Raw genomic sequence first — 22,658 nt, 5'->3', positions numbered from 1 at the left:
CGTAAAAAAGTCCTGTCTGTCTCTGGCACGCGGTATTGCTCTTGGTATGAAATATCTTTTATACTTTTATATTCTTGTTCACTTATTATTACAAATAGTTATTATTACTTCAGTTTCTTACCCTAGTTTCATACGAAAGCTTTTTATTAGGCGAAGTTTTATATTAAAAACAAGATTTTTCAGTACCCTTAATAATTCGGAAAAATTGAAAATTAAATATGTTTGTTGTTTCAATACGTAGTCTATACTTAATATTTTATGCAAACTATATATACAAATAATAAACAATATATACATAATTTATATGTAGCAGATTTATATTATTTATAGTATATTATATTTGTAGTACATTATTATTATTATATTATATTATAGTATATTATTATTATATATGTAGTATTTATATGTAGCAGATTTAAGAACACTAGGATTAATTTTTTTAGCCAATAGGAATAACGTATGTATTCAGCTTAGTGTTGATTCGTTGATGATCCTCTCTTTCCGTTGGGGCTGGATGATAATTGAAGGCGGAAGCGTGGTGATGCAGAGGCACTGGGAATTATTACCAGAGATCTCTGTTATCTTTTACATAAGTAACATATGTGCGCGAGGGTGAAAAGCCGAGAGAAAGAGAGAGAAGTACTTGATTGGGGATGCACGATTTCTTGTCTCAAACCGCCCAATACGTATTTCAATTTGATCAAACAATTTGAAATAGAAGATGCCTCTTTTCAAAAGGTTCATAAGAAATCTTGGATCTTTCAATTGTTTGCGTTAAATAACGTTAAATAACGCTTCTATAAAACAATCAGTCTATATCTTCTCGCCTGGCATTATATTTAAATAAATAATACAATTTCAGGATTAATATTGTATTTTATAATTCAAATTTTCCTCCTATCTTTGTTGACAACACTGTATTAATTACATGTAGTTCTACAGTAGATAAGCTCGCGTGATCGCGCAACATTATGTACATTTAGTAATAACTCAAGTTTTACACGATTTTTTTTACCTCTCTTAGCTTTTGCAAGCATCCCTGCCATTTTACCGCGTATCCAATCCGCGATAATCTCTGTCTCGGCAATGAATCGTCAGCCAATCGGAGCAAAGCAATTTTCTCCTATTCCCGCTACCGAAGCGTTCCGCGGCCGAAGAAACTTGCAGAAACTTCGGTATCACTGTATGTACATGCACTCTGATGGTATTGTGACGAATTATTCGTGCATGTACGTATGCTTTGTTGGTGTGGGAAATTTAACATCAGTATATTTATACATCTCCCGCGCAAAAACGTAAAAAGTTTAACGCCTGACAAATCAATTTTTTTTTCGATTAGTAGATAATATTTCGGCGTCTGAATGTTTGCTGATAAAAAGTTATGGGTACAATAGAAGTCACATTTCCAGTTGGTGGACAACCAGCAAAGATATTAAAATGGAGGGTTCGAATGGATACGATGGTTTCAGCGGGCAGAGTGTTGTTTTTATATCAGAATATTACTCCAGGAACCGAAGATGTCAAAGGTTCTGAGAAAAAGTATCGGGCCACTCGATTTGGCCGCGTCACAAAACTCCTGGCAAGGGAAGGAGATATCGTTCAGCCTGGGTATACGTTCTTCTTAACCTTACTTTCGTACAATTTGTTCATTTAAAAAGCATAATAGAGTTGGTTCTATTAAAAACTTTTCAAATATTAAGATATACAAAGTTCGCAAACAGTTTCATACAAGAAAAATAATTGATTAATAACGATGTTTTCTGTTGAAAATGTTTGTATCATTCTCTATAGGTTCTTAATTTTGTTTCCAAATTTGCATAAGTGATTAGTATTTCAGGGAAGTGATAATGATATTAGAAGGATGTCGACATCCTACAGTAATGAAGGATTTATGTGCTGAATGTGGTGTAGATTTAAGGGTTGAAGGAGTTGGTAAAGAAAGTGAAAATATACAAATATCTCAGGCAAGTGTGCCGATGGTACACAGCGTACCTGAATTAAAAGTATGTCCAGAACTGGCAGAAAAAATTGGAAAAGAAGATGAACAACGTCTTTTAAACGATCGCAAGTTAGCTCTGCTTGTTGATCTTGATCAAACAATTGTTCATACAACAAATGATAATGTTCCCTCTTATATGAAGGTATATGTAACTATTCATGTATTATGAAAGGTAATTGAATTGGTATTATTAATTTTTATGTTTAAGGATGTTTATCATTATCGACTGTATGGATCGAACTCTCCATGGTATCACACCCGTTTAAGGCCTAATACCAGACATTTTCTTTCTAAGATGAGCCATTTATACGAACTGCATATATGTACATTCGGTGCAAGAAATTATGCTCATACTGTAGCAGGATTATTAGATAAAGATGGAATATTATTTTCTCATAGAATACTTTCAAGGGACGAATGTTTTGATCCTGCGTCGAAAACAGCTAATCTCAAGTATTTAAGTATTCATAAATCTTGCCCGTCGGTCAGATTAATGCATATAGTTACGTATAATTCAAATTCATTTTTTACAGAGCTTTATTTCCTTGTGGAGATGACCTAGTATGCATTATAGATGATAGAGAAGATGTGTGGCAAGGGTGTGGTAATTTGGTACAGGTGAAACCCTATCATTTTTTTCGACATACTGGTGACATACACGCGCCACCAGGTTTAGAGAAAAATGATGTTCCAGTTTCACCCGAATTGCAAAATACAAATGATCATTGTGCGGAAGATCAAAGTACGACTAACGAAAATGGCGCATCTGAATTAACGAAAGAAATTTTTGTGGATAGTAGTTCTGAAAAGGAAACGCATCAAAAGTTTGAAGATAAGGAAAACATTTGCGAATCTATAGAAAGGAACGATGAAATTACCAAAGACAACTCTAAAGACATCGTTATCGCAAGTTCCAATTCAGACGCTGAAAGCAAAGATAGTAAGATATCACAAAGAAAAGATGAAAATGAAGACAAAACAATTATACAAAGAAACGATGATAAAGAAATTAAAATATCAGGAGAAACGGATGAAGATAGAGACAATAAACTATTGGAAGAAGATGATGAGAACAAAGACCATAAAATATTGCAAGAGAAAGAAAGCATTGCGTTAATAGAAACGAAAGAAGACATCAAGAAAAATGATGCAAAACTCGCTGAAAATAATATTATAGACGAAGACGATGATGATTATTTATTATATTTGGAAGATATTCTTCGAAGGATTCATGCTGAGTTTTATATTAATTATGATAAAGAAAATGGACGCAAATCGTTGAGAGATATCATTCCACGAGTACGAGCGCAGGTATTGAAAGGAGTACATTTAACTTTCAGTGGTTTGATACCTACTAATCAAAAGCTCCAACAAAGTCGAGCATATAAAGTTGCCAGAGCATTTGGGGCAGAAGTAGCACAAGTAATTTATAACTTTTATCTTCGTATCGATATATGTATACTATTTTTGTCTATTTTAACGAATCATTATGTATTAGGACTTGACAGATAAAACTACACATTTAGTTGCAATTAGACCTGGCACTGCTAAAGTCAATACAGCTAAGAAAAATGGAAAGATAAAAATTGTAAATCCCGATTGGCTTTGGACATGTGCAGAACGCTGGGAACATGTTGATGAACGTCTATTTCCACTTACCATAAAGGTATAGGTACTATAAAAGCAACGCAACGATTGCAGTAATCCACATGAAGCAGTCAATTTGGCAAACTACTCTGACTTAAAGTAATTATATGTTTTTTAGGCTCGAGCATCTAGAATACCACCTCCGCATTGTAGTAGTCCAGAACGCATAGATGAAGAAGAAAGACGGATGGAAAATACTTTTGCCGATAGTATTAATCCACTAATGTCATTTACACCAGAGGAGATAGAAATTATGGATAAAGAGGTTGAAGAGGATATGGACGATCAAGAAATGGAACCACCTGTTTTCGATATCGAAGATGACGATGGTGAAGAAGAATATGATCAAGGAGTTCGACAAGAAGGTTCCGATTCAGAAGATGCCATGCACAATGAACGTATGAATACTTTGTATTTGTTTTTTTCGGTTGATATAAAATATGCAAGATAATAATTTTATCGTTGTTCGATAGAAAATTACGTAAATGAACCTCTGAGGAAAAAACCGAAATTTTGTCGGGGAAGTAGCGACGATGATTCATCAAGTGCTAAGGAAGATATGATGGAGGAGGATGACGACGACGACGATGACGATCCTGTAACACGATTTAGAAGAGGCGAAGACCTGCCGGATGATTTAGATTTAGGTGATAATTCTCAGGATTCGATTGAAGATCTTGAAATAATGGACAATGAAGATGATCGAGAGTGGAACGCTATGGGAGCAGCTCTCGAAAGAGAATTTCTTTCTGAATGATTCGTTATAATATTGTTTATTCGTAAACTAATCAAGTCATCACATTTGTAAATTTAGAATTGGTGACTGTAGTGGTAATAGCTGTTGATTACATTTAATATAATTAACATATTTGTAGTTTCCTGATTGACTAATTTAATACTATTTCACCGAGAGTATGAACGAATAATGTACAAGTTAAATAAGGAGAAATTGCGAAGAAAATGTTTGTATTTAACTATCGAGTTGAAAATATATGCACAAGTACCGTATATAGGGGAATGTTAACGTACTTTTCATAAATTATCATTTTAATATTGTTACCCTTTTTGTTCTTTGTAAGCAAACTAATTTATATGGAAACGATTAAATATTTATGTAAGATTATGTTTGTTTTGGTATATAGTGAATAACTTTGTTCACATATTTCTATCAAAAAACACACACTTTTCTACAACTATTTATACCTTCATTATGATGTATTATGGATTAAAATAAAATCTAATTATCTTTTGTAACAGACAACTTTTATTTATTAGACACTAAACCTAATATAAATGGATTAGAATGGATTTACTGCGCATGGATCATCGTTATTTGGATCATCATTATATTTAACATAAGTCTTTTTGTTCGAAAAGTCTCTTTTGCCTTCCATCGATCCTCTTTGTGGCGCTTTATCGTATTCAAATGTGGAGTCTAATTTACCAAATAATTCGGTATCTTGTTCTATGTCATCCCTATATTTTCATAAATATTAAAAGGAAAGTTAATATACCATAATATGTATTCGGCAGATTATATTAAAAATTAAATATCAGCTGTGAAAACAATAATATCATACCTATATTTTCCTGCAACTACTTTTTTACCAGTTATGGGATCTGTCATATCTCCCAATGGATAAACCACATCAACAATCTGCAAATATTACAATAATACAATTTATTAGGTTGATAGCTGATGTATACATTAAACATGAATTATATATATTTTATATACATATACTAAACGTACCTTATGAGTAATAAGACGTGTTAATCTTTCTGGTAAATTTTGTATTAAAACTGTGTCACCAATTTTGCTAATTTTATTCGGATCAATGGCGTAAACAAATTCGTGTTTGCCAAAATACTGTGTAACATAAGTAAGAATAACATAACCTCAAATCTACCACCATACAAATATTATTGAAGTTTACATACCATTAAGAGGTGATTATCAAATTCCAATTTACGTATACGTATTTTAGCTGCATTTTCTTTAGCTGTTGGTACACATACCCCCAATAAATAAGTAAGGACCTCTTTGGCTGCTTTATTCTTTGCCATTTTGTTAAGTCTTGCACGTCTGTAGATAAAACTTCCGATAGGTTAGTTATGTACATACAATGGGAATACAATTATAAAAATTATATGTAATCAATTTTGTAATAAGTTTATATTCGCACATCTAATTTATAATAATAATAATACAATAAACTAAATGATACTATAAATCAATAAACTAAATTTATGTTAAAAGAATTATTAAAATAACTACTACACTTCAAAATGTTCTAAAACTAAAAAATAAAGTTATATTAATTAATATAATTAATATAACTTAAAACCATTTAATTAATTTCATTTGCATGTTAAAAAAAATAGTACTCATCAATGTGAATGTATAATAAAATAACTACTACACTTTAATGTTCTAAAACTAAAAAATAAAGTTATATTAATTAATTAACTACTACACTTTAATGTTCTAAAAAATGTTTTACAACATTAAAGTGTAGTAGTTATTTTATTGTATATTCACATTGATGATTACTATGTTTTTTAATATGCAAATGAAATTAATTAAAAGATAAGGATAGTATATTTACATAGTTGCATATTTTTCGGATCGAGATCACTATAGTATTTTCATTTCTAAGCATTTATTTGTATAATTTCGTCGATATTTTTCGTAATTTTTTTATTTACACAGCTCAATTACGATATCTGATGAATGCAAATCTTTCTTGCTTACGGTATGCGTGTTGGAACAATTTATAATATTTTCTGTTGAATTTTTATTTTCATAAACCGTGTATCTCGTAATGCGTGGGATATATTGTCTACGACTAGGATATTAAACAAAAATATATAATTATATATAAACGATAACATGGACGATGGTCGATAAAAAAAAGTGTCAACTACAATATTTTTCCAAGAACTATCCCTTACATCAGGGGTGTCAAACTCGCGGCCCGAGTGCGGCCCGAGATGAACATTTTTGATGTCAAGTATCAGGACGTAAACAATAATTTAACTTTATATATGTTTATCATATATAAAGTAAAATAAATATTATATACTAGTCAAAATAAAAATATTTGTTTCTATGAACATTGATTTCTTTTTTTTGCGGCCCACCTAAAGTTAAGCATTGTTTATTTGGCCCCAGTTAGCTTTTGAGTTTGACACCCCTGTCTTACACAAATCTCACATAAATCGGTGGATCTGAGCGCAATACATTCCCTTGTCAAAGCGAATCGTCATATATTCCACGCACTCTTTTTCGTATTACCAATATTTTTCCGAACACTAGCTCCTCATACCATCTTATACCAGCGCATGGCACATACGTTTGTGGTTGCTTCGTCTCCGATTTGAAAGAAAATTTGCGTCACTTTCGCTCGTGTCGCGAAAGTGGACAAAGGGAGCGTAAGTCGTCAAGATCATAGCCAACGAAAGCTCGCGGATAAAAAATAAAACGTGGCGAGACAGAAAAAAAGTAGACAGATAAGACGACAAGAGACAACGATTCTTACCACCAACATTTGCAATCGCTTTGTTGCCGTGGGCTATAGACGATTCATTAGAGAAGAGATCAATGGAGATCGTGAAACTTCGCAGGGGATTCAGAAAAGGGGCGATATACGAACATGACGGACAGATGTTCTGGCGGAAGAGGTAGCTCGAATCAAAGACCTGACTTCGAGATGTATCACTTATTCTCAATTCGTGCATTTGCTAACACGATATCGACAATAAAATATTATTGGTTCTACATCTGTGCTTAAAAATTGTGTAGAAAATGGAATGAGATGTGCAAACCGATGAAATGACAGATTCCACCCGGTAAATGCAGTAAATTCTCCCTAATCGACGCTCAGATTGTGCACAAAAATGGACAATTTGGGAAGAGGAGACACGATTATAGTTGTTAATAATCAGTAGCTATAAAAACGAGCCGCAAGGCTCGAATAATCGTATCTCGTTTTCCCACATTTTCTGTGTACAATCTCAGCGTCAACTAGGGAGAATTTACTGTACCGGTATTTTTATCTATTTTTGTATTTCGGGTTTTGCAAGGGCTAGGAAGGTACAACCGAAAAATATCAGTGCAATATACCGATATTTTACATTTTGGTGTGAGTCCTAGGAAAAAACGCGTCGGTAGTACGGAAATTGAGATAACGACACTGGTCGGTAAATATTTATAATGAAATGAACAATGTTATCGGTTTGCAAGCTTGCAGTTCATGTATTTGCTAACACGATATCGACAATAAAATATTATTGGTTCTACATCTGTGCTTAAAAATTGTGTAGAAAATGGAATGAGATATGCAAATCGATGAAATGACAGATTCCACCCGGCAAATGCAGTAAATTCTCCCTAATCGACGCTCAGATTGTGCACAGAAATTGACAATTTGGGAAGAGGAGATACGATTATAGTTGTCAATAATCAGTAACTATAAAAACGAGCATATGTATATAATAGCGGATATACATAGAAACAAGTTGTTAAGCTTTGAATACCGTGCGCCGCATTAGTCACATGTCACTAACTTTTAACTAGGCTTTGAAATTCGTTTTTATTGCGATATGTTTTGAACAAAAACGAAATAGAATAACTAGGATCTTTAGAATGCAAAAGAGTTAAACTGATAATTACTATTTTTAGTTCCAGCTTTCTAGTCTCGGTTTCATTGATTAACCCTTTGCACTCGAAGCCGTTTCAACCGTAAATCTAAAATAATTTTTCCGACTTACGGTATTTCCATTTTACACGATCAAGTGCATTTTATGCTTATGAAATTGAGTCTTGCGATGACTCAAATAATAGTTACACTTTTAACCATTTTTCTAACTCTAAACTTTGTTAACCCGTTGTCGTATTTTGACGAGTCCGACTCGTCATGAAAATTTCTGATAATAATTAATTGAGTATAGATGTTATTCTGTCCTTTGAAATTGGAATAACATTCTAATCTCTTGTCATCAATGTTTAAGCATTCGAGTAAATTTAGGCACACAATAAGCATCAATTTTCTTTCCCTTCTAAGAAATTATTGCAATTGAAAAATTTCGAATTACAGAAACTGCGAAGAAGACGGTATGTCAAGGGGTTAATATAAAAATTATCTTGGAACGTGAATTAACAATTTTAGTGGTGCCTCAGAGTCACTACTGGAGTGGAAAGGGTTAAATGGCTTTGTGTGTGTGATATTGTGGGAATTTTTGGGGTTGATATTTGCCACTTAACCGTGTTCATTACACTATTATGTTCATATTTATGTATATATGTATACTCAATAGCACGAAAATATTACAAATAAATTTTCCTACACTGCCGCGCGTTCCTGTATGTATACCTTGAGCCCCATAATTTGCAGGTCTCTTTACTTCGAATATTGTCGAAATTTCGCGCGACAGGATAAATTTGAAGTTTTAGTGTGAAATAGTGAAATAAACGTTTGCTTGACAATTATTTCAAGTAAATCGTTGGAAATGTACGGTAATAAAGAATGAACTGTTCATTTGGAACGGCAAATTCTCTCTGATACGGACACACGTAATGCGCCTCGTCCATACAGATGGCGGCGCACAGCGGAACGAGTTTAATTTATGGATTTTGTTCGTACACGTAGGTCGAAATGTTGCAACCGATGGGATCGTGGAAGGTACACGATCATATTTATATGGAAATGCGGGATACGCGCGCACCGCAGAGAAAAAAAAGAACGGGAATTGATGGAGCAGAGGGTCGAATCAAAACTTGCATCGTGATTACATGCGGCATTCCGCTAAGCTTGCAAACCGATAACATTGTTAATTTCATTATAAATATTCACCGACGAGTGTCGTTATCTCAATTTCCGTACCACCGACGCGTTTTTTCCTAGGACTCCCATCAAAATGTAAAATATCGGTATGTCGCACTGATATTTTTCGGCTGTACCTTCCTAGCCCTTGCAAAACTCGAAATACAAAAATAGATAAAAAATACCGGTACAGTAAATTCTGCCTAGTTGACGCTGAGATCGTACACAGAAAATGTGGGAAAACGAGATACGATTATTCGAGCCTTGCGGCTCGTTTTTATAGCTACTGATTATTAACAACTATAATCGTGTCTCCTCTTCCCAAATTGTCCATTTTTGTGCACAATCTGAGCGTCGATTAGGGAGAATTTACTGCATTTACCGGGTGGAATCTGTCATTTCATCGGTTTGCACATCTCATTCCATTTTCTACACGATTTTTAAGCACAGATGTAGAACCAATAATATTTTATTGTCGATATCGTGTTAGCAAATACATGAACTGCAAGCTTGCGAACCGATAACATTGTTCATTTCATTATAAATATTCACCGACGAGTGTCGTTATCTCAATTTCCGTACCACCGACGCGTTTTTTCCTAGGACTCCCATCAAAATGTAAAATATCGGTATGTCGCACTGATATTTTTCGGTTGTACCTTCCTAGCCCTTGCAAAACCCGAAATACAAAAATAGATAAAAAATACCGGTACAGTAAATTCTGCCTAGTTGACGCTGAGATTGTACACAGAAAATGTGGGAAAACGAGATACGATTATTCGAGCCTTGCGGCTCGTTTTTATAGCTACTGATTATTAACAACTATAATCGTGTCTCCTCTTCCCAAATTGTCCATTTTTGTGCACAATCTGAGCGTCGATTAGGGAGAATTTACTGCATTTACCGGGTGGAATCTGTCATTTCATCGGTTTGCACATCTCATTCCATTTTCTACACGATTTTTAAGCACAGATGTAGAACCAATGATATTTTATTGTCGATATCGTGTTAGCAAATACATGAACTGCAAGCTTGCAAACCGATAACATTGTTCATTTCATTATAAATATTCACCGACGAGTGTCGTTATCTCAATTTCCGTACCACCGACGCGTTTTTTCCTAGGACTCCCATCAAAATGTAAAATATCGGTATATCGCACTGATATTTTTCGGTTGTACCTTCCTAGTCCTTGCAAAACTCGAAATACAAAAATAGATAAAAAATACCGGTACAGTAAATTCTGCCTAGTTGACGCTGAGATTGTACACAGAAAATGTGGGAAAAGGAGATATACACTATATGTATACACAACAGTTTACCGTTGCTTAGCCTTACTTATTGATTATTCACGAAATTGTTCAATATATTTGCTAAAATTTTTCCAGGTTTTTTAGACGACATTCTAACTGAAATTATCGATAGTTCTATTGAATTCCTCTTTATTGAGTTAATTGCATGCGATATACGTATACATATACAATATACAATATACAATATACGATATATTTATTTTTCATAAGTTGTGACTGTACAATTTTTACAGGAAAAATTGACAAGTTCATTAAGAAGAATCTTTAGAAAATAATTTTCAATTAAACTTGTAAAAGGCAGCTTTCGTCTTCTTTGGTAAAACTAGAGATCGATTAAAAATTTTGAGAGATGTTTTTTTAACCCCTTCGGTCAAAACGATGTTAAATCATAAGCGGTTGAATGAAGGAAGGAGAGAGGAGATGCAAACGGAGGCGGAGGCCTGCGAGGATGTGCAAAGAAGCGAATGTAGGTTAGAACAACTGGTAAAAGGCAGGATAAGTGTATGTGTAGTAAAATGGTCGAGAGAGGTGGAGCAGAGAGAGAGAGAGGAAGGAAAACATTAAGAGGGTAAGAATGCAAAATCATAGTTAGGAAAGTAGAAATTATGGTGGGTCGAATGTCAAATTAATGAATATACATGCATTGAGAAATGAAAATATTCGAACGGCTTTTAAAACAAACGGTTTGCGATCTTTAAAAAGAATTTATAGACACCGCCCAGAAAATTAATCCCTCTAACATTTCAAATTATTTAAGTCATTCGGTCCAATTTTCGAAAAAAAGTTATTCCGTTCTAAAAGGATATTCTCACGAGACGCGCGACAACAATCAGGAGGCATAGTCATCACTGTTGGGTATCGGTGCTTATGCATAAGCAAAAGGAACTCGAACTGTTATTTTAGAGCAAAATAGTATTTTATTTAGTTATAACAGAAACAAGGTGAGTAGAATATGTGAAAGAATAGGATAAGGAGTAGAACCGAGTAAATGCAATTACTCTTGCGAAGGCTGTCGTTCGACTGACTAGGCAGCGTAGCTTTTTTTTCTAAAGTTGCCCTATAAGTGTACGACCCTCCAAGGGTCATACCGCAGGATATAATAAAACTAGAATCTAAGCATGCGTTTAACAAATATTAAGTCTACCGGAAAGTTCTGTCCGTTTTTGAATTGAAATATAACACAATTTTCATACGTTTAATAATATTTGTAGTATTATTAGTATTATTAGTATTTAACTATTAGTATTATTATTTAGTATTAGTGTTATTATTTATTAGTATTATATATTATTTAACTATTAGTATTATTATTTAGTATTAGTATTATTATTTAACCATTAGTATTATTAACTATTAGTATTATTATCTAGTATTAGTGTTATTATTTAACTATTAGTATTATTAACTATTAGTATTATTATTTAGTATTAGTATTATTATTTAACCATTAGTATTATTAACTATTAGTATTATTATTTAGTATTAGTATTATTATTTAACTATTAGTATTATTAACTATTATTATTAGTATTTAATAATATTGTAGAATATATTTTCCGTCGTTATTTACGACTTCTTGCCAGCGCGATGGCAACTTGTAAATGCCATTTTTAAAAAATGATTTATTTTTAGAGGCGAAGAACTCGACTAGTGCTTGCTTGACATCGGCTTCAGTTTTGAATTTCTTTTTCCTGTAAAAAGTTTTGCAAAGAGAGAAACAAGTGATAATCGGAGGGTGCTAGGTCTGGGGAGTATGGTGGATGCGACAGAATTTCCCAGCCTAGCTCTGCGATTTTCCGACGAGTCGCCAAAGCAGCATGTGGTCTGGCATTATCATCGGTAGCCATGTTTTCACGATCGCGTCTCGCTTAATAATGACACGAGACATCTTTGTTTCAGTTTATTTAGGAGAGTACATGCGTGCGAATGCAATGATAAAGAGAGATAGTCATATATGTCTCGAATCAACGTGTGCATACGGATTGAAACTTGAAGCGACACTATCGGACAGAACTTTCCGGTAGACCTAATATTATGCAACAACAAATTTTACAAAACCAAAGTGATTTATTCGATGAAGCAAAATTCTAAGATTTATTGCAGCGTTGAATATATAAATCTTTCTACACGTTACAAACTCTAGCTACATCAGACGCGCTCAATATACTAGTAACGAAAATTCGTTTTTTACATGTGAATCACCTATGCTACACACATTTATATGAACGATACAGTAGCGAATATGTTACGCATCATGCTTCGAACAATTCTCGCAACGTTTTTCGTGTATTCTTTGCTAACAGAAAACAGGAAGTGGATTAACTGTTGTCTTGTAGTCTTTTAAAACTATATAGACATTTCAATATTCACGATCTGGATGTTGCATGCTCGATAATTCCGAGCCCTGGCCTAAGTGAACGAACCGAAACGAAGTGGAATTACTCATCGTCGGCCAGCCAGCAATTACCCAATAAAAAGAAAGGGCAATAAACAACGGTCCAATCGATCTTCGGAAGGAGTAAACAGGCAGTCCTTGCTGCGCGAATTCCCCCATTTCTCCGTTGTCCGGGAGAAAATTTGTGCGGTGGGAATTATGTAATCGGGGAGGTTTTTTTTTGTCGAGAGTCCTCGATTAGGATAGAATAAATAAGGAAGCGAAGCGGCAAGATACGTGGGCTTCCCTGGCGCTGCGACGGAAGCAGAGAGGCAGAGAGTTGAAGAGATAGAAGCTTTTCGAACTCTTAATTCGTCTGCAGCCAGCCCCTTTCTCGACAACCCCTCTCGATTCTCCGTACATCATCATCGAAGAGGGGTTGTAGGCGTACGGCCCTGGTGTCACGTCTACGGTAACCATGGAAACAGACGCGTAGCCGACGCCAACGGCGACGACGACGACGTCGACGACGACGACGACAACGGCGTCGTCGCGTACTCGTCGTCGGCCCCGACGATCCACGGTGAACATACTCGCGCGCGCGCGCGGATGCACACAAACATCCGCGCGATCGTCGTCGTATGCATCGGCACGCGTTTTTCTTTTGGCAGCGCGTTACATCCGGCGTGTAAAGGCGACACGTCCACAAATTACATTTGCGCGCGGTTTGGAACACGAATTACCTGAGACGATGGCTGAAACAAAATGCTGGAAGAACCAGGACGACGGAAATGAACGCCGAGCCTACACCAGAGCGACCAAACGAACGCTTTTTAAAGTTCCGGCAAAATTTTTAAATTTCTTTTTTTTTTGGCACAACCAATACAGAACTGTATTTCCATAAAAATGATTTGTTTTTCAAATAAAATTGCTTGGACAGGCGAAATTCAATTCTGTTTCACTTGTGTGTGTGTGTGTGTGTTTTAATGGTATTTTACAGGTTTGTATAAAAACAAAAGCCATAATTAAAAATTAACTCCTTAGTTAATCCTGCTTCGACGAATGTTGAGAGAGCTTTTAAGGGTGGATATTTGCTTTCTTTCTTTCTTTCTTCTGGTGGATTATTTGCGATTTTTCTGTATTTAGTCGCACGTGTAGGAGAGCTTGTAATTTCTTTTAATACTATCCAAGGATCCACTTGGTTCGGACTTCTGAGTTTTATTTCAGCTGCAAACACTAATTCCTCTCTGCTAATATTTTCACAAAATTTCTCAAGTCTTTTTACGTTCGCCGTGTTCACGAAATTCAGAAAAAGATTTCTTTGGTTGTTCTAACTGCGATTTCACAGTAGAATTAGCAGGTAAGAAAACAGTAGGTCGCCGTCTGCGTTTAAATTCCGACTTTATAGGCAATAATTTATGCTGAAATGCTCCTGGTTCTTCTTCATCTGAATTTACTTGGTTTAGTAAATTCTTCCTTGAAAAGGAAGCAAATCGTTCCGAAGAAAACCATAAGAACCATCGATCCATCGATTGTAGGCTCGTTTCCTCATAATGCCCGCCGAATGAAGGCTCGTTCTCACCCATTGTCCCCGAAACGTAGACTTGTTCTCTCGCATTTTCCGTCGAGTAGCTCTTAATATGTAACTCTGAAAGGTAATTTAGTAATTAATTCTGTGAGTGGACTGTTTGATTTAATTTAGTAGCTTGCTAAATCGCTTTAGTCAAATAGATCTGTATCGATGAATTTTCCTGGTCGAGTAGACTTCCGCCACCACACACTGATAACAAACTAAACCTATAAGCTGTATAGTGACGAGTAATTTGGTAACTTGTGTATGGTCACCACAATTTAAGGCTGGTTCAGGCATGTCCAGTAATTTGGTCGTGTGGCTATTTACAACTAAACGGTTTAGTATTATACTATGACGTGGAGAGCATTGCAGCGTTCTCCCGAAGAGTGGCCACGTGCTCCTCCAGCTACTATAGTGCCTTCCGCGGATGTCATCTTTCAGAACGACACGCCACTATAGTGGCTTCCGCGGATGTCATCTCTCTGGACGACGCGCCACTATAGTGGCTTGCTCTAGTAGCTCACTCGCTCATCGTTTGAACCAAATAATCGTCTTCGTATGCATTGTTTCGCACTTCTTTTGTCTTCACATCGATTTACAACAGTCTGCAGGGTGTCCCAAAAATGTCTCGCAATCCGGAAATGGCGGGTTCCTCGGATCATTTGAAGCAATTTCTTCCTTTACAAAAATGTTCTCCGAGACACCGTTAACGAGTTATCAACGAAAAACAGTGACCAATAAGAATCGAGCACGGCTGACGCGAGGCGGCCCAGCCAACCAGCGCGCGAAGCCCAGTTCCGCTCATTGGCTCGATCGCCTCGCGCCAGCCGAGCTCGCCTCTCATTGGTCACTGTTTTTCGTTAATAACTCGTTAACGGTGCCTCGGAGAACATTTTTGTAAAGGAAAAAGTTGCTTCGAATGGCCTGAGGAACCTGCCACTTTCGGATTGCGAGACATTCTTGGGATACCCTGTATATACAGTATCAGACTCTGCCGTCCAGAGAAATAGCCTCGCGCAGAATTCAGCCGTACCTAAAAGTTTAATTCGGACTGGAATGCCCACAGGTGGAGATCGCGATAACCTTGGAGTATGCGGCGCTATCATTGAGACATCGTTGGAATTGACGCTTGGAAATATTTAACAAATTTGGGCGTCATGAGAACGAAATCACAGGACCATGCCTCGAGCCCTATGGGTCCGAGGAGGATATTGTTCCTCAAAATACCGCAAAATCGTGAGAATGTCGCATCGAATCAGAACACCCGGACTTCGATCTGAAAATGAACAGTTGTCACCCGGGATAGTCAACTCGGAGGCGCCGGCGAAAGACTTTTCACCCCGCGATAACATCTTCAAGTTTGTCTAGCCGTCGCCTCGTCTGGCCCGAAAAGTAGGTTAAGGAATTGGGATGGCGCAGAGGAGCGAATTAATTCCGCGAAATCGGAATCGATAGGGGCCAGTGGTTGTGTAGTTTGACAGGGAATGTAAGAGTGGGGGGGATGCCTCTCTATCGGGCAATGTGCTCAGATTGCGACGGAAACTGGCGCAGGTGACTTCGGGGCGGAGAGCTAAATGTGGGGATAGCATCCATGGCCAATATTACGCGATGCGAACATTGTGAATCGTGGATACGCGGATTCGGGCACGATACGTCGCGTCATCCGGTTAGATGGTGTCGTCATATAATGTCGTATAATATGGACTTGCTATCCTCGCTAATACTCTCGGGCCGAATCACCTGCGCCGAATTTCCGTCGCAATCCGAGCACACTGCTTCCCGGGTTATCGAGCTGCCGAAACGTCGATCACTGTCACGCAGGCCACGGTGCCGAATATTTGCGATCATTGTAAGCCGAGGTTAACTAGATGACCAATTGAAAAAGCCGAAGGGTTGAAAACGCTAGTCAGCGCTTGGTGAGTCTTACAAGAAGAGGTCCCCAGGCGTGACACTCGCTACTTGATGAGATTTTATACAGTGGTAGAGCTCGTAAAACCTAAATCTTCCTGGTTTCGGGCGCAGACGACTTATAGTTTTTGAGATATTTAATGTTAGCCTCTTAGGCACGACGCGCCACTATAGTGGCTTTCGCGGATATCATCTTTCAGAACGACACGCCATTATGTCTCGCAATCCGAAAGTGGCGGGTTCCTCGGGTCATTCGAAGCAACTTTTTCCTTTACAAAAATGTTCTCCGAGGCACCGTTAACGAGTTATCAACGAAAAACAGTGACCAATGAGTGGCGAGCTCGGCTGACGCGAGGCGACCGAGCCAATGAGCGGAACTGGGCTTCGCGCGCTGGTTGGCTGGGCCGCCTCGCGTCAGCCGTGCTCGATTCTTATTGGTCACTGTTTTTCGTTGATAACTCGTTAACGGTGCCTCGGAGAACATTTTTGTAAAGGAAGAAGTTGCTTCAAATGATCTAAGGAACCCACCACTTTCGAATTGCGTGACATTTTTGGGACACCCTGTAGTGGCTCGCACTAGTAGCTCACTCGCTCTCCGTTTGAATGAAATAATCATCTTCCTATGCATTGTTTCACATTTCTTTTGTCTTCGTATCGATTTACAACAATGTCAACAATATACAGACGGAATATACAGCATCGGACTCTGTACAGTACATGTCAAAATCTGCCGTCCAGGGAAATAGCCTCGCGCAGAATTCAGCCGTACCTAAAAGGTTAAATTTGTTAGCAACAAAGTCAGGAAGATAAGTTGGATTTTGTGCCGTGGCACCTTGCGGCGGGCGGGGTGGCGGAGACGTCAGACGTTGCGCTCACGAGTGGTGGTGAATCGAGGAAGAAAAACCTATGGGAAGTGCCTAATTCACTCCCATTCCTAACTGTACTATTTTCCTATACTATACCTACTATATTCCTACCTATACTATAGTACTATATTCTGTACTATTCCCCCACCACTTGTGAGCACTTCTCTGGCATGCTTGAACGCGGCGCAGTAGCTTATTTCTCTGGCATTGTTACCAACGACTTCAATATGAAATATCTCAAAAACTATAGGCTGTCTGCACCTAAAACCGGGCATTTCTAGATTTAGTTTTACAAGCTCTGCCTGACCGCAAAATCTCATTAAAAAATAAGTGTCACGCCTGGGGATTTCTCCTCGTTGGCGAGTTCTCTTCTCTTCTGGCGAGTTTCGATGTTGGCTCGGCGTTAGCGCGGCTGCAACGGGTATTGTCCGTACGGCTTTTATCGTGGTCCTTGTAACGGCGAGAGCCGGTGTATTTAGCGTGCAGTGTCTGTCTCGGGAGAGCGTGCGATACAGGGAGCGTGCGGCTTCCGTAAACGAAACATTTGAGAGGGAGCAAGTCGCGTAAGTGTAACATCTTCGACGATATATATATTCAGGAGTTTAACCTCGCTACTACGAACCCTAGGGGTTATCCGGGACCATCAGGTTGGGGATTGTGAATCGCGTGGTTCATCGGAGATCGACGTCCCTCGGAGAAATTGGCTCATTGGGACTGCAACTGAATGTCAGGACCGGGAATCACTTCGACGCGAATAGAGAAGATAAAAGAAAGACAGGATATCATTATTGTAGGGAACTCGCGGAGGCTCTCGGAAGAGGTCAACTTCTGTCACGGATGGACCGCCACGCGTGCGTCCGCGTACAGCTAGGCCTCTCAACTTCCGCAAGATTCAGCGTCGGATCTTCTTCCATCTCCGATGAAACGGGCCTGGGGAAAAGTGCGACGTGCATAAGTGCATAAAAAGCGTCCGGATTAGTAGATTAGTCGAGCTTCGGAATTCCAACGTGACATCTCGTGTTCACTTAATGTGCTGGCAATTAATAAATTCGACGAAACAAATGCGTCCGGATTTGTGTTATATTAGTTACCAGTGGGCAGTGGAAACTAAATATTTAAATAACAGTTCTGCATATTCTGCGTCAAACATATGCTATTGTCTATAAACGAAGTATACCGAATTATCTCGAAGATCTAAAATTTCTTACATAATACGAAGGTTATATTGAAGTCTTCGTAATAGTCCGCGTGTAAGAGACATAATTTTTTTAAAATTTTAACATTTTAAAACTGAATTTTTTTTAATATATTGCTGTGATAGTTTTCTGATTTAAAATGAGACCAAACAAGATATCGTTTAGGCAGACGTTTCTGATTACGTAAAATAAAATCAATCGCGATGTAATTGTAATGTTTGCTCTCATTTTAATTGGAAGAATCTGATCAATATTTTAACAAAATTTTCATGGATAAATAATTAGAAATAAAGAAGTTAAGGCATCATTTGTATTTTAGCATTATTGTGTTTTTGTATTAATGTACACCGATATGCTGGCCGCTGGCTTTTACGTTCGTCGACTGTCCCGATTTTCGTTCTTTCTCTCTCTCTCCCCCCTCTCTCTCCCTCTCTCTTTATCTCTCTCTCTCTCTCTTTATCTCTCTCTCTCTCTTTCTCTCTCCCTCTCTCTTTATCTCTCTCTCTCTCTCTCTCTCTTTATCTCTCTCTCTCTCTCTCTCTTTATCTCTCTCTCTCTTTCTCTCTCCCTCTCTCTTTATCTCCCTCTCTCTTCCTCTCTCTCTCTCCCTCTCACTACGAAGACTCGAAGAATCGTGTCTGATTTGCCCAAGTGTCCATTTTCGATTCCAAGTTGCGGCACTACAGTAAATTCTCCCCAATTGACCTTAATAAAAATGGACAATTTGGGAAGAGGAGATACGATTATTCGAGCCTCGCTGCTGCTTCTTACAGTCGCCGATTCCCAACAGCCATAGAAACGAGTTACAAAGTTCGAATAATCGTATCTGCCTTCTCCCAAATTGTCCAATTTTTATTAACAAGCCGAGAGACAATTACAGAGAGAATTCACTGAATTTACCGTACCCCGAAACGAAATATCGCAATTCCTTATTTCCGTTTTTGGTCCTCGTCGTTCCTTATCGAACACCACTCGCAGATTCGCCGCAGACACAGGGGGGGCGTTTAAAAATGATATCAGCAAGCAAATGTTTAGGTCGCGTTAGCGGCCGGACGGCGCGTTGTCGTTCGAGACAACGGGACTCCGCGGAAGAAAAAGGGTGACGGGCGAATATATACCCGGGTGGGGATGAACAAAAGGGCTGGAAAATAGAAGGACAAACACCGAGAGAAAGAGGCAGGAAAGAGGGGCAGGGGGGGGGGGGGAGAGGCACGCGGCGGTAAGTGTCAGTTCTTTTGTGAGCATATAATACATCATCGATGCGGCGAGGGCTTTTAAGCTGTCCTGAAAATACCAGCCGGCTGTACGAGTTATTAATGTCCCACCTCCTTATAAAGTACTCAATTTTCGTTCTGTACGAAAGAGAAATATTAGCCGTAATACGGGCACCGCCGCAACGAAACGCTGCAGTATATCAGACCGGGGCGAAAATTACAGCACCGACGAAGATGTTAATATCGGTGAACTTTATCGTCCGCCCGCCGCCGCCCGTCCGGGGACCAGCCCCCGAAACGAGGCGCACGCGACACCGGCGCACACATTGTTTTGACAAAAGGGTGGCCCATCGAACTTTATCGCGCGACTCGCAAAATTCTACCGAAGGGGCCGAACGTGGTGGACCCGTCGCGTCGCTGCCCTTCGCCGGCCACCGTAAATCACCCCGGCACCACCCGGCTACTACCTGTGTAAAGATTAACTCAATCGATTCCGGACGTATCTCCCCATCGGTCGATTATTGAATTCAAGATGGACTGTTCGATATCGAGCCCCTATATTAGGTTCACTGAAAACGTCTCCCGCACCCTCTCCGACCCTCTCCGACCGGCTCCGACTCCGCCACTTCGACAGAGGGAATCCAATTTTTAAGAATACATCCGTTCCTCGATCTACATGACGTTATTTATACGAGGTTTCCGTTTTCATCTAATAACAATCGTTAGACCGTGGATTTTATGTATTTATGTCAATAGTTCGATTATATTGAACTGGTTAAACAATGTTAAGAATGAAAATCAACTTTTATTTAACTCACGTTTGTTGCGATCGATGGGGGAAATTTTTATTTTTGCACGAAGATACGCGGTTTTTAATAATTATTTAAATCACGTGCTGCATGTTTTATACGATGTGTACGTTTTAAGAGGTTAAAATGCAATAGCGCGTGTTTGTAATAAATGGGCCGCATATTTTATGCTTTTTTTGACAAAAATTAGTAGATCGGATACGAAACGATGAAAATATTTAAAGAATTTTCAGATATTATTACATTATTTTTAACGTCATCAAATAATTAAAGAGAGAAAGAAATGTCTATGTAGGTTTTGTGTATTGTAAATAATGCACGCAGTTTTTATTTTGCATAAAAATTCGTGGGAAGCATTCGTAAATTAATTTTCAAACGTTACTTATGAAGTATACGTATTTGTTATCTTCTATACAGGTATTGCAGTGAAAATTATTCCTTTTGCAGATCATATACACCATTTTCTACTGCAAATTAACCCTTTTGCAGATCTTATTTCAAATTATTATTATTAATTATTATTATATATATTATTATTATTTTAAATTATTATTATATTATTATTAATCGAATTCACTGCGACAGTTATTCATAAAATTTAATTTAATTTCGTTCAGATGTTAAACTCACTAGATCTCTAGACAATAATTACAAAATGTTTGCAAAAATTACAATTGGTGGAAATGGCAAAACAAAAAATGAAAAATTGATGTTTTTTTAACTTCTATATCTGACAATGAGACTGCAACGAAAAATCAAACAATGCGTTTCCCCAGCAAGTAACTTATATAAGTGCTAAAAAACTGATCGAAGTCGGTTTTTTTTTCTCCTCAATTTTTTAAGCCTCGTACGACAAACGTTCCAAAAATGTCACTACTTTTAAGTTATCGACATTTTTCTTTCGTTATAGTATCTGCTACAGCAAACTCCTACGAATTAAGAATCTTAGACGTTTATTTTTCATCACAGATAAACAAAATGATTACAATTATGGATACGATTGCACGATCCTTTTGAAATTCGACTATCTTCAAAATATCCAACGACACTAGTTTTAACTCTTTTCAACCGATACGATGTTTTAATGTTATCAAAATATGCATAAATAAAACTTGCGAACGAAACTGCAATCTGTTACATAGTTCCTTTGCAAAAAAATCGCGAAGAAAGTTAAACAAAAATGCACAGCCACACCCGGGATACCCCCATAATAGACTAACGGAGCTAATGTTGCAACAGCACCTATGTGTCTGTTTAGTTGCAATCGTAGCGAACGGATAATTTGACTTTTTACAGCGAGCAAAGGAGATCGATGGTTGCGGAATGTCTGAGAATTCGATCAGCCTTAAAGTTTCTGGTATATCTTGGCAGCATCGACCGCGGCCTCCTATCGTTACGTATCGCCTCTTTCAAAACGATTGTGAATGTTGGAATCGCGGAAGAATAGGCGAGACATACACTTTTAAGCAAACTTTTTATCGGGACCTCTCCCGGCTGCGCATTTCGATCCCTTTCATGCCTTTCATTCTTAGGAAGGGCTTGTTTATGGCATCCCGTAGATACGGTAAAATAGGAAATAGTTCCCCGGAGGCAAGATGGAATTTTTCTCAAGGCTTGATTGGAGTTAAGTCGTTCGACGTCGTTGCGATCGTATCTCGGATACAAAATGCTCGCGTTTCGAAGTTCAGAAACAAACGATGTAACTTTTAGCATTCAATTGCCGCTGATTCGTGGGCGCTCTTTAACTTGTCGATTCATAGATGGTTATAGGGGTCCGACCATTTTAAAATTTTGGAAAAATCGTATCTTTTCTTTGTCTGGAATATCGGTTGAATTTTTTAAAAAATAAACTGCTAATGGTTCCAGACTTTAACCCTTTGCACTCGAAGCTGCTTCAACTGTAAATCTAGAATAATTTTTCTGGCTTATAGTGT

At 37.8% G+C, this 22,658-nt stretch overlaps 2 protein-coding genes across 3 annotated transcripts; one reads left to right on the top strand and one right to left on the bottom strand.

Moving 5' to 3' along the window:
- Positions 1-1,217: 1,217 nt before the first annotated feature.
- Positions 1,218-4,769, top strand: Fcp1 (RNA polymerase II subunit A C-terminal domain phosphatase Fcp1). Of its 2 annotated transcripts, none has more exons than XM_033484251.2 (7): positions 1,218-1,608; positions 1,838-2,141; positions 2,208-2,452; positions 2,533-3,421; positions 3,498-3,665; positions 3,765-4,044; positions 4,120-4,769. In XM_033484251.2, the coding sequence occupies exons 1-7, from the start codon at positions 1,382-1,384 to the stop codon at positions 4,401-4,403; spliced, it is 2,397 nt and encodes a 798-aa protein (XP_033340142.2). In that variant the 5' UTR covers positions 1,218-1,381; the 3' UTR covers positions 4,404-4,769. The 2 variants fall into 2 exon arrangements, with proteins under 2 accessions (XP_033340142.2, XP_033340143.2); XM_033484252.2 differs by having other exon boundaries at positions 1,469-1,608; positions 1,830-2,141.
- A 118-nt stretch (positions 4,770-4,887) lies between these two features.
- On the bottom strand, positions 4,888-5,769 carry mRpS17 (mitochondrial ribosomal protein S17). The gene is made up of 4 exons (XM_076527294.1): positions 5,588-5,769; positions 5,400-5,516; positions 5,227-5,303; positions 4,888-5,122 (listed from the first exon to the last, which is right to left on the bottom strand). The coding sequence occupies exons 1-4, from the start codon at positions 5,711-5,713 to the stop codon at positions 4,945-4,947; spliced, it is 498 nt and encodes a 165-aa protein (XP_076383409.1). The 5' UTR covers positions 5,714-5,769; the 3' UTR covers positions 4,888-4,944.
- Positions 5,770-22,658: the final 16,889 nt, after the last annotated feature.

The sequence above is a fragment of the Megalopta genalis genome, chromosome 18, assembly GCF_051020955.1.
Source record: "Megalopta genalis isolate 19385.01 chromosome 18, iyMegGena1_principal, whole genome shotgun sequence".
Lineage (NCBI taxonomy): Eukaryota > Metazoa > Arthropoda > Insecta > Hymenoptera > Halictidae > Megalopta > Megalopta genalis.
Note: the sequence above shows the minus strand (reverse complement) of the source record. Positions and strands in the feature narration are given on the sequence as shown.

Excerpts from the sequence above, each read along its gene's own strand:
- Fcp1 (XM_033484251.2), top strand. The coding sequence starts at position 1,382 with ATGGGTACAATAGAAGTCACATTTCCAGTTGGTGGACAACCAGCAAAG. Across the intron at positions 2,142-2,207 it reads ATGTTCCCTCTTATATGAAG|GATGTTTATCATTATCGACT; the intron begins GTATATGTAACT and ends TTTATGTTTAAG. Across the intron at positions 3,422-3,497 it reads TTGGGGCAGAAGTAGCACAA|GACTTGACAGATAAAACTAC; the intron begins GTAATTTATAAC and ends ATTATGTATTAG.
- mRpS17 (XM_076527294.1), bottom strand. The coding sequence starts at position 5,713 with ATGGCAAAGAATAAAGCAGCCAAAGAGGTCCTTACTTATTTATTGGGG. Across the intron at positions 5,304-5,399 it reads CACGTCTTATTACTCATAAG|ATTGTTGATGTGGTTTATCC; the intron begins GTACGTTTAGTA and ends TAATATTTGCAG. Across the intron at positions 5,123-5,226 it reads GTAGTTGCAGGAAAATATAG|GGATGACATAGAACAAGATA; the intron begins GTATGATATTAT and ends ATGAAAATATAG.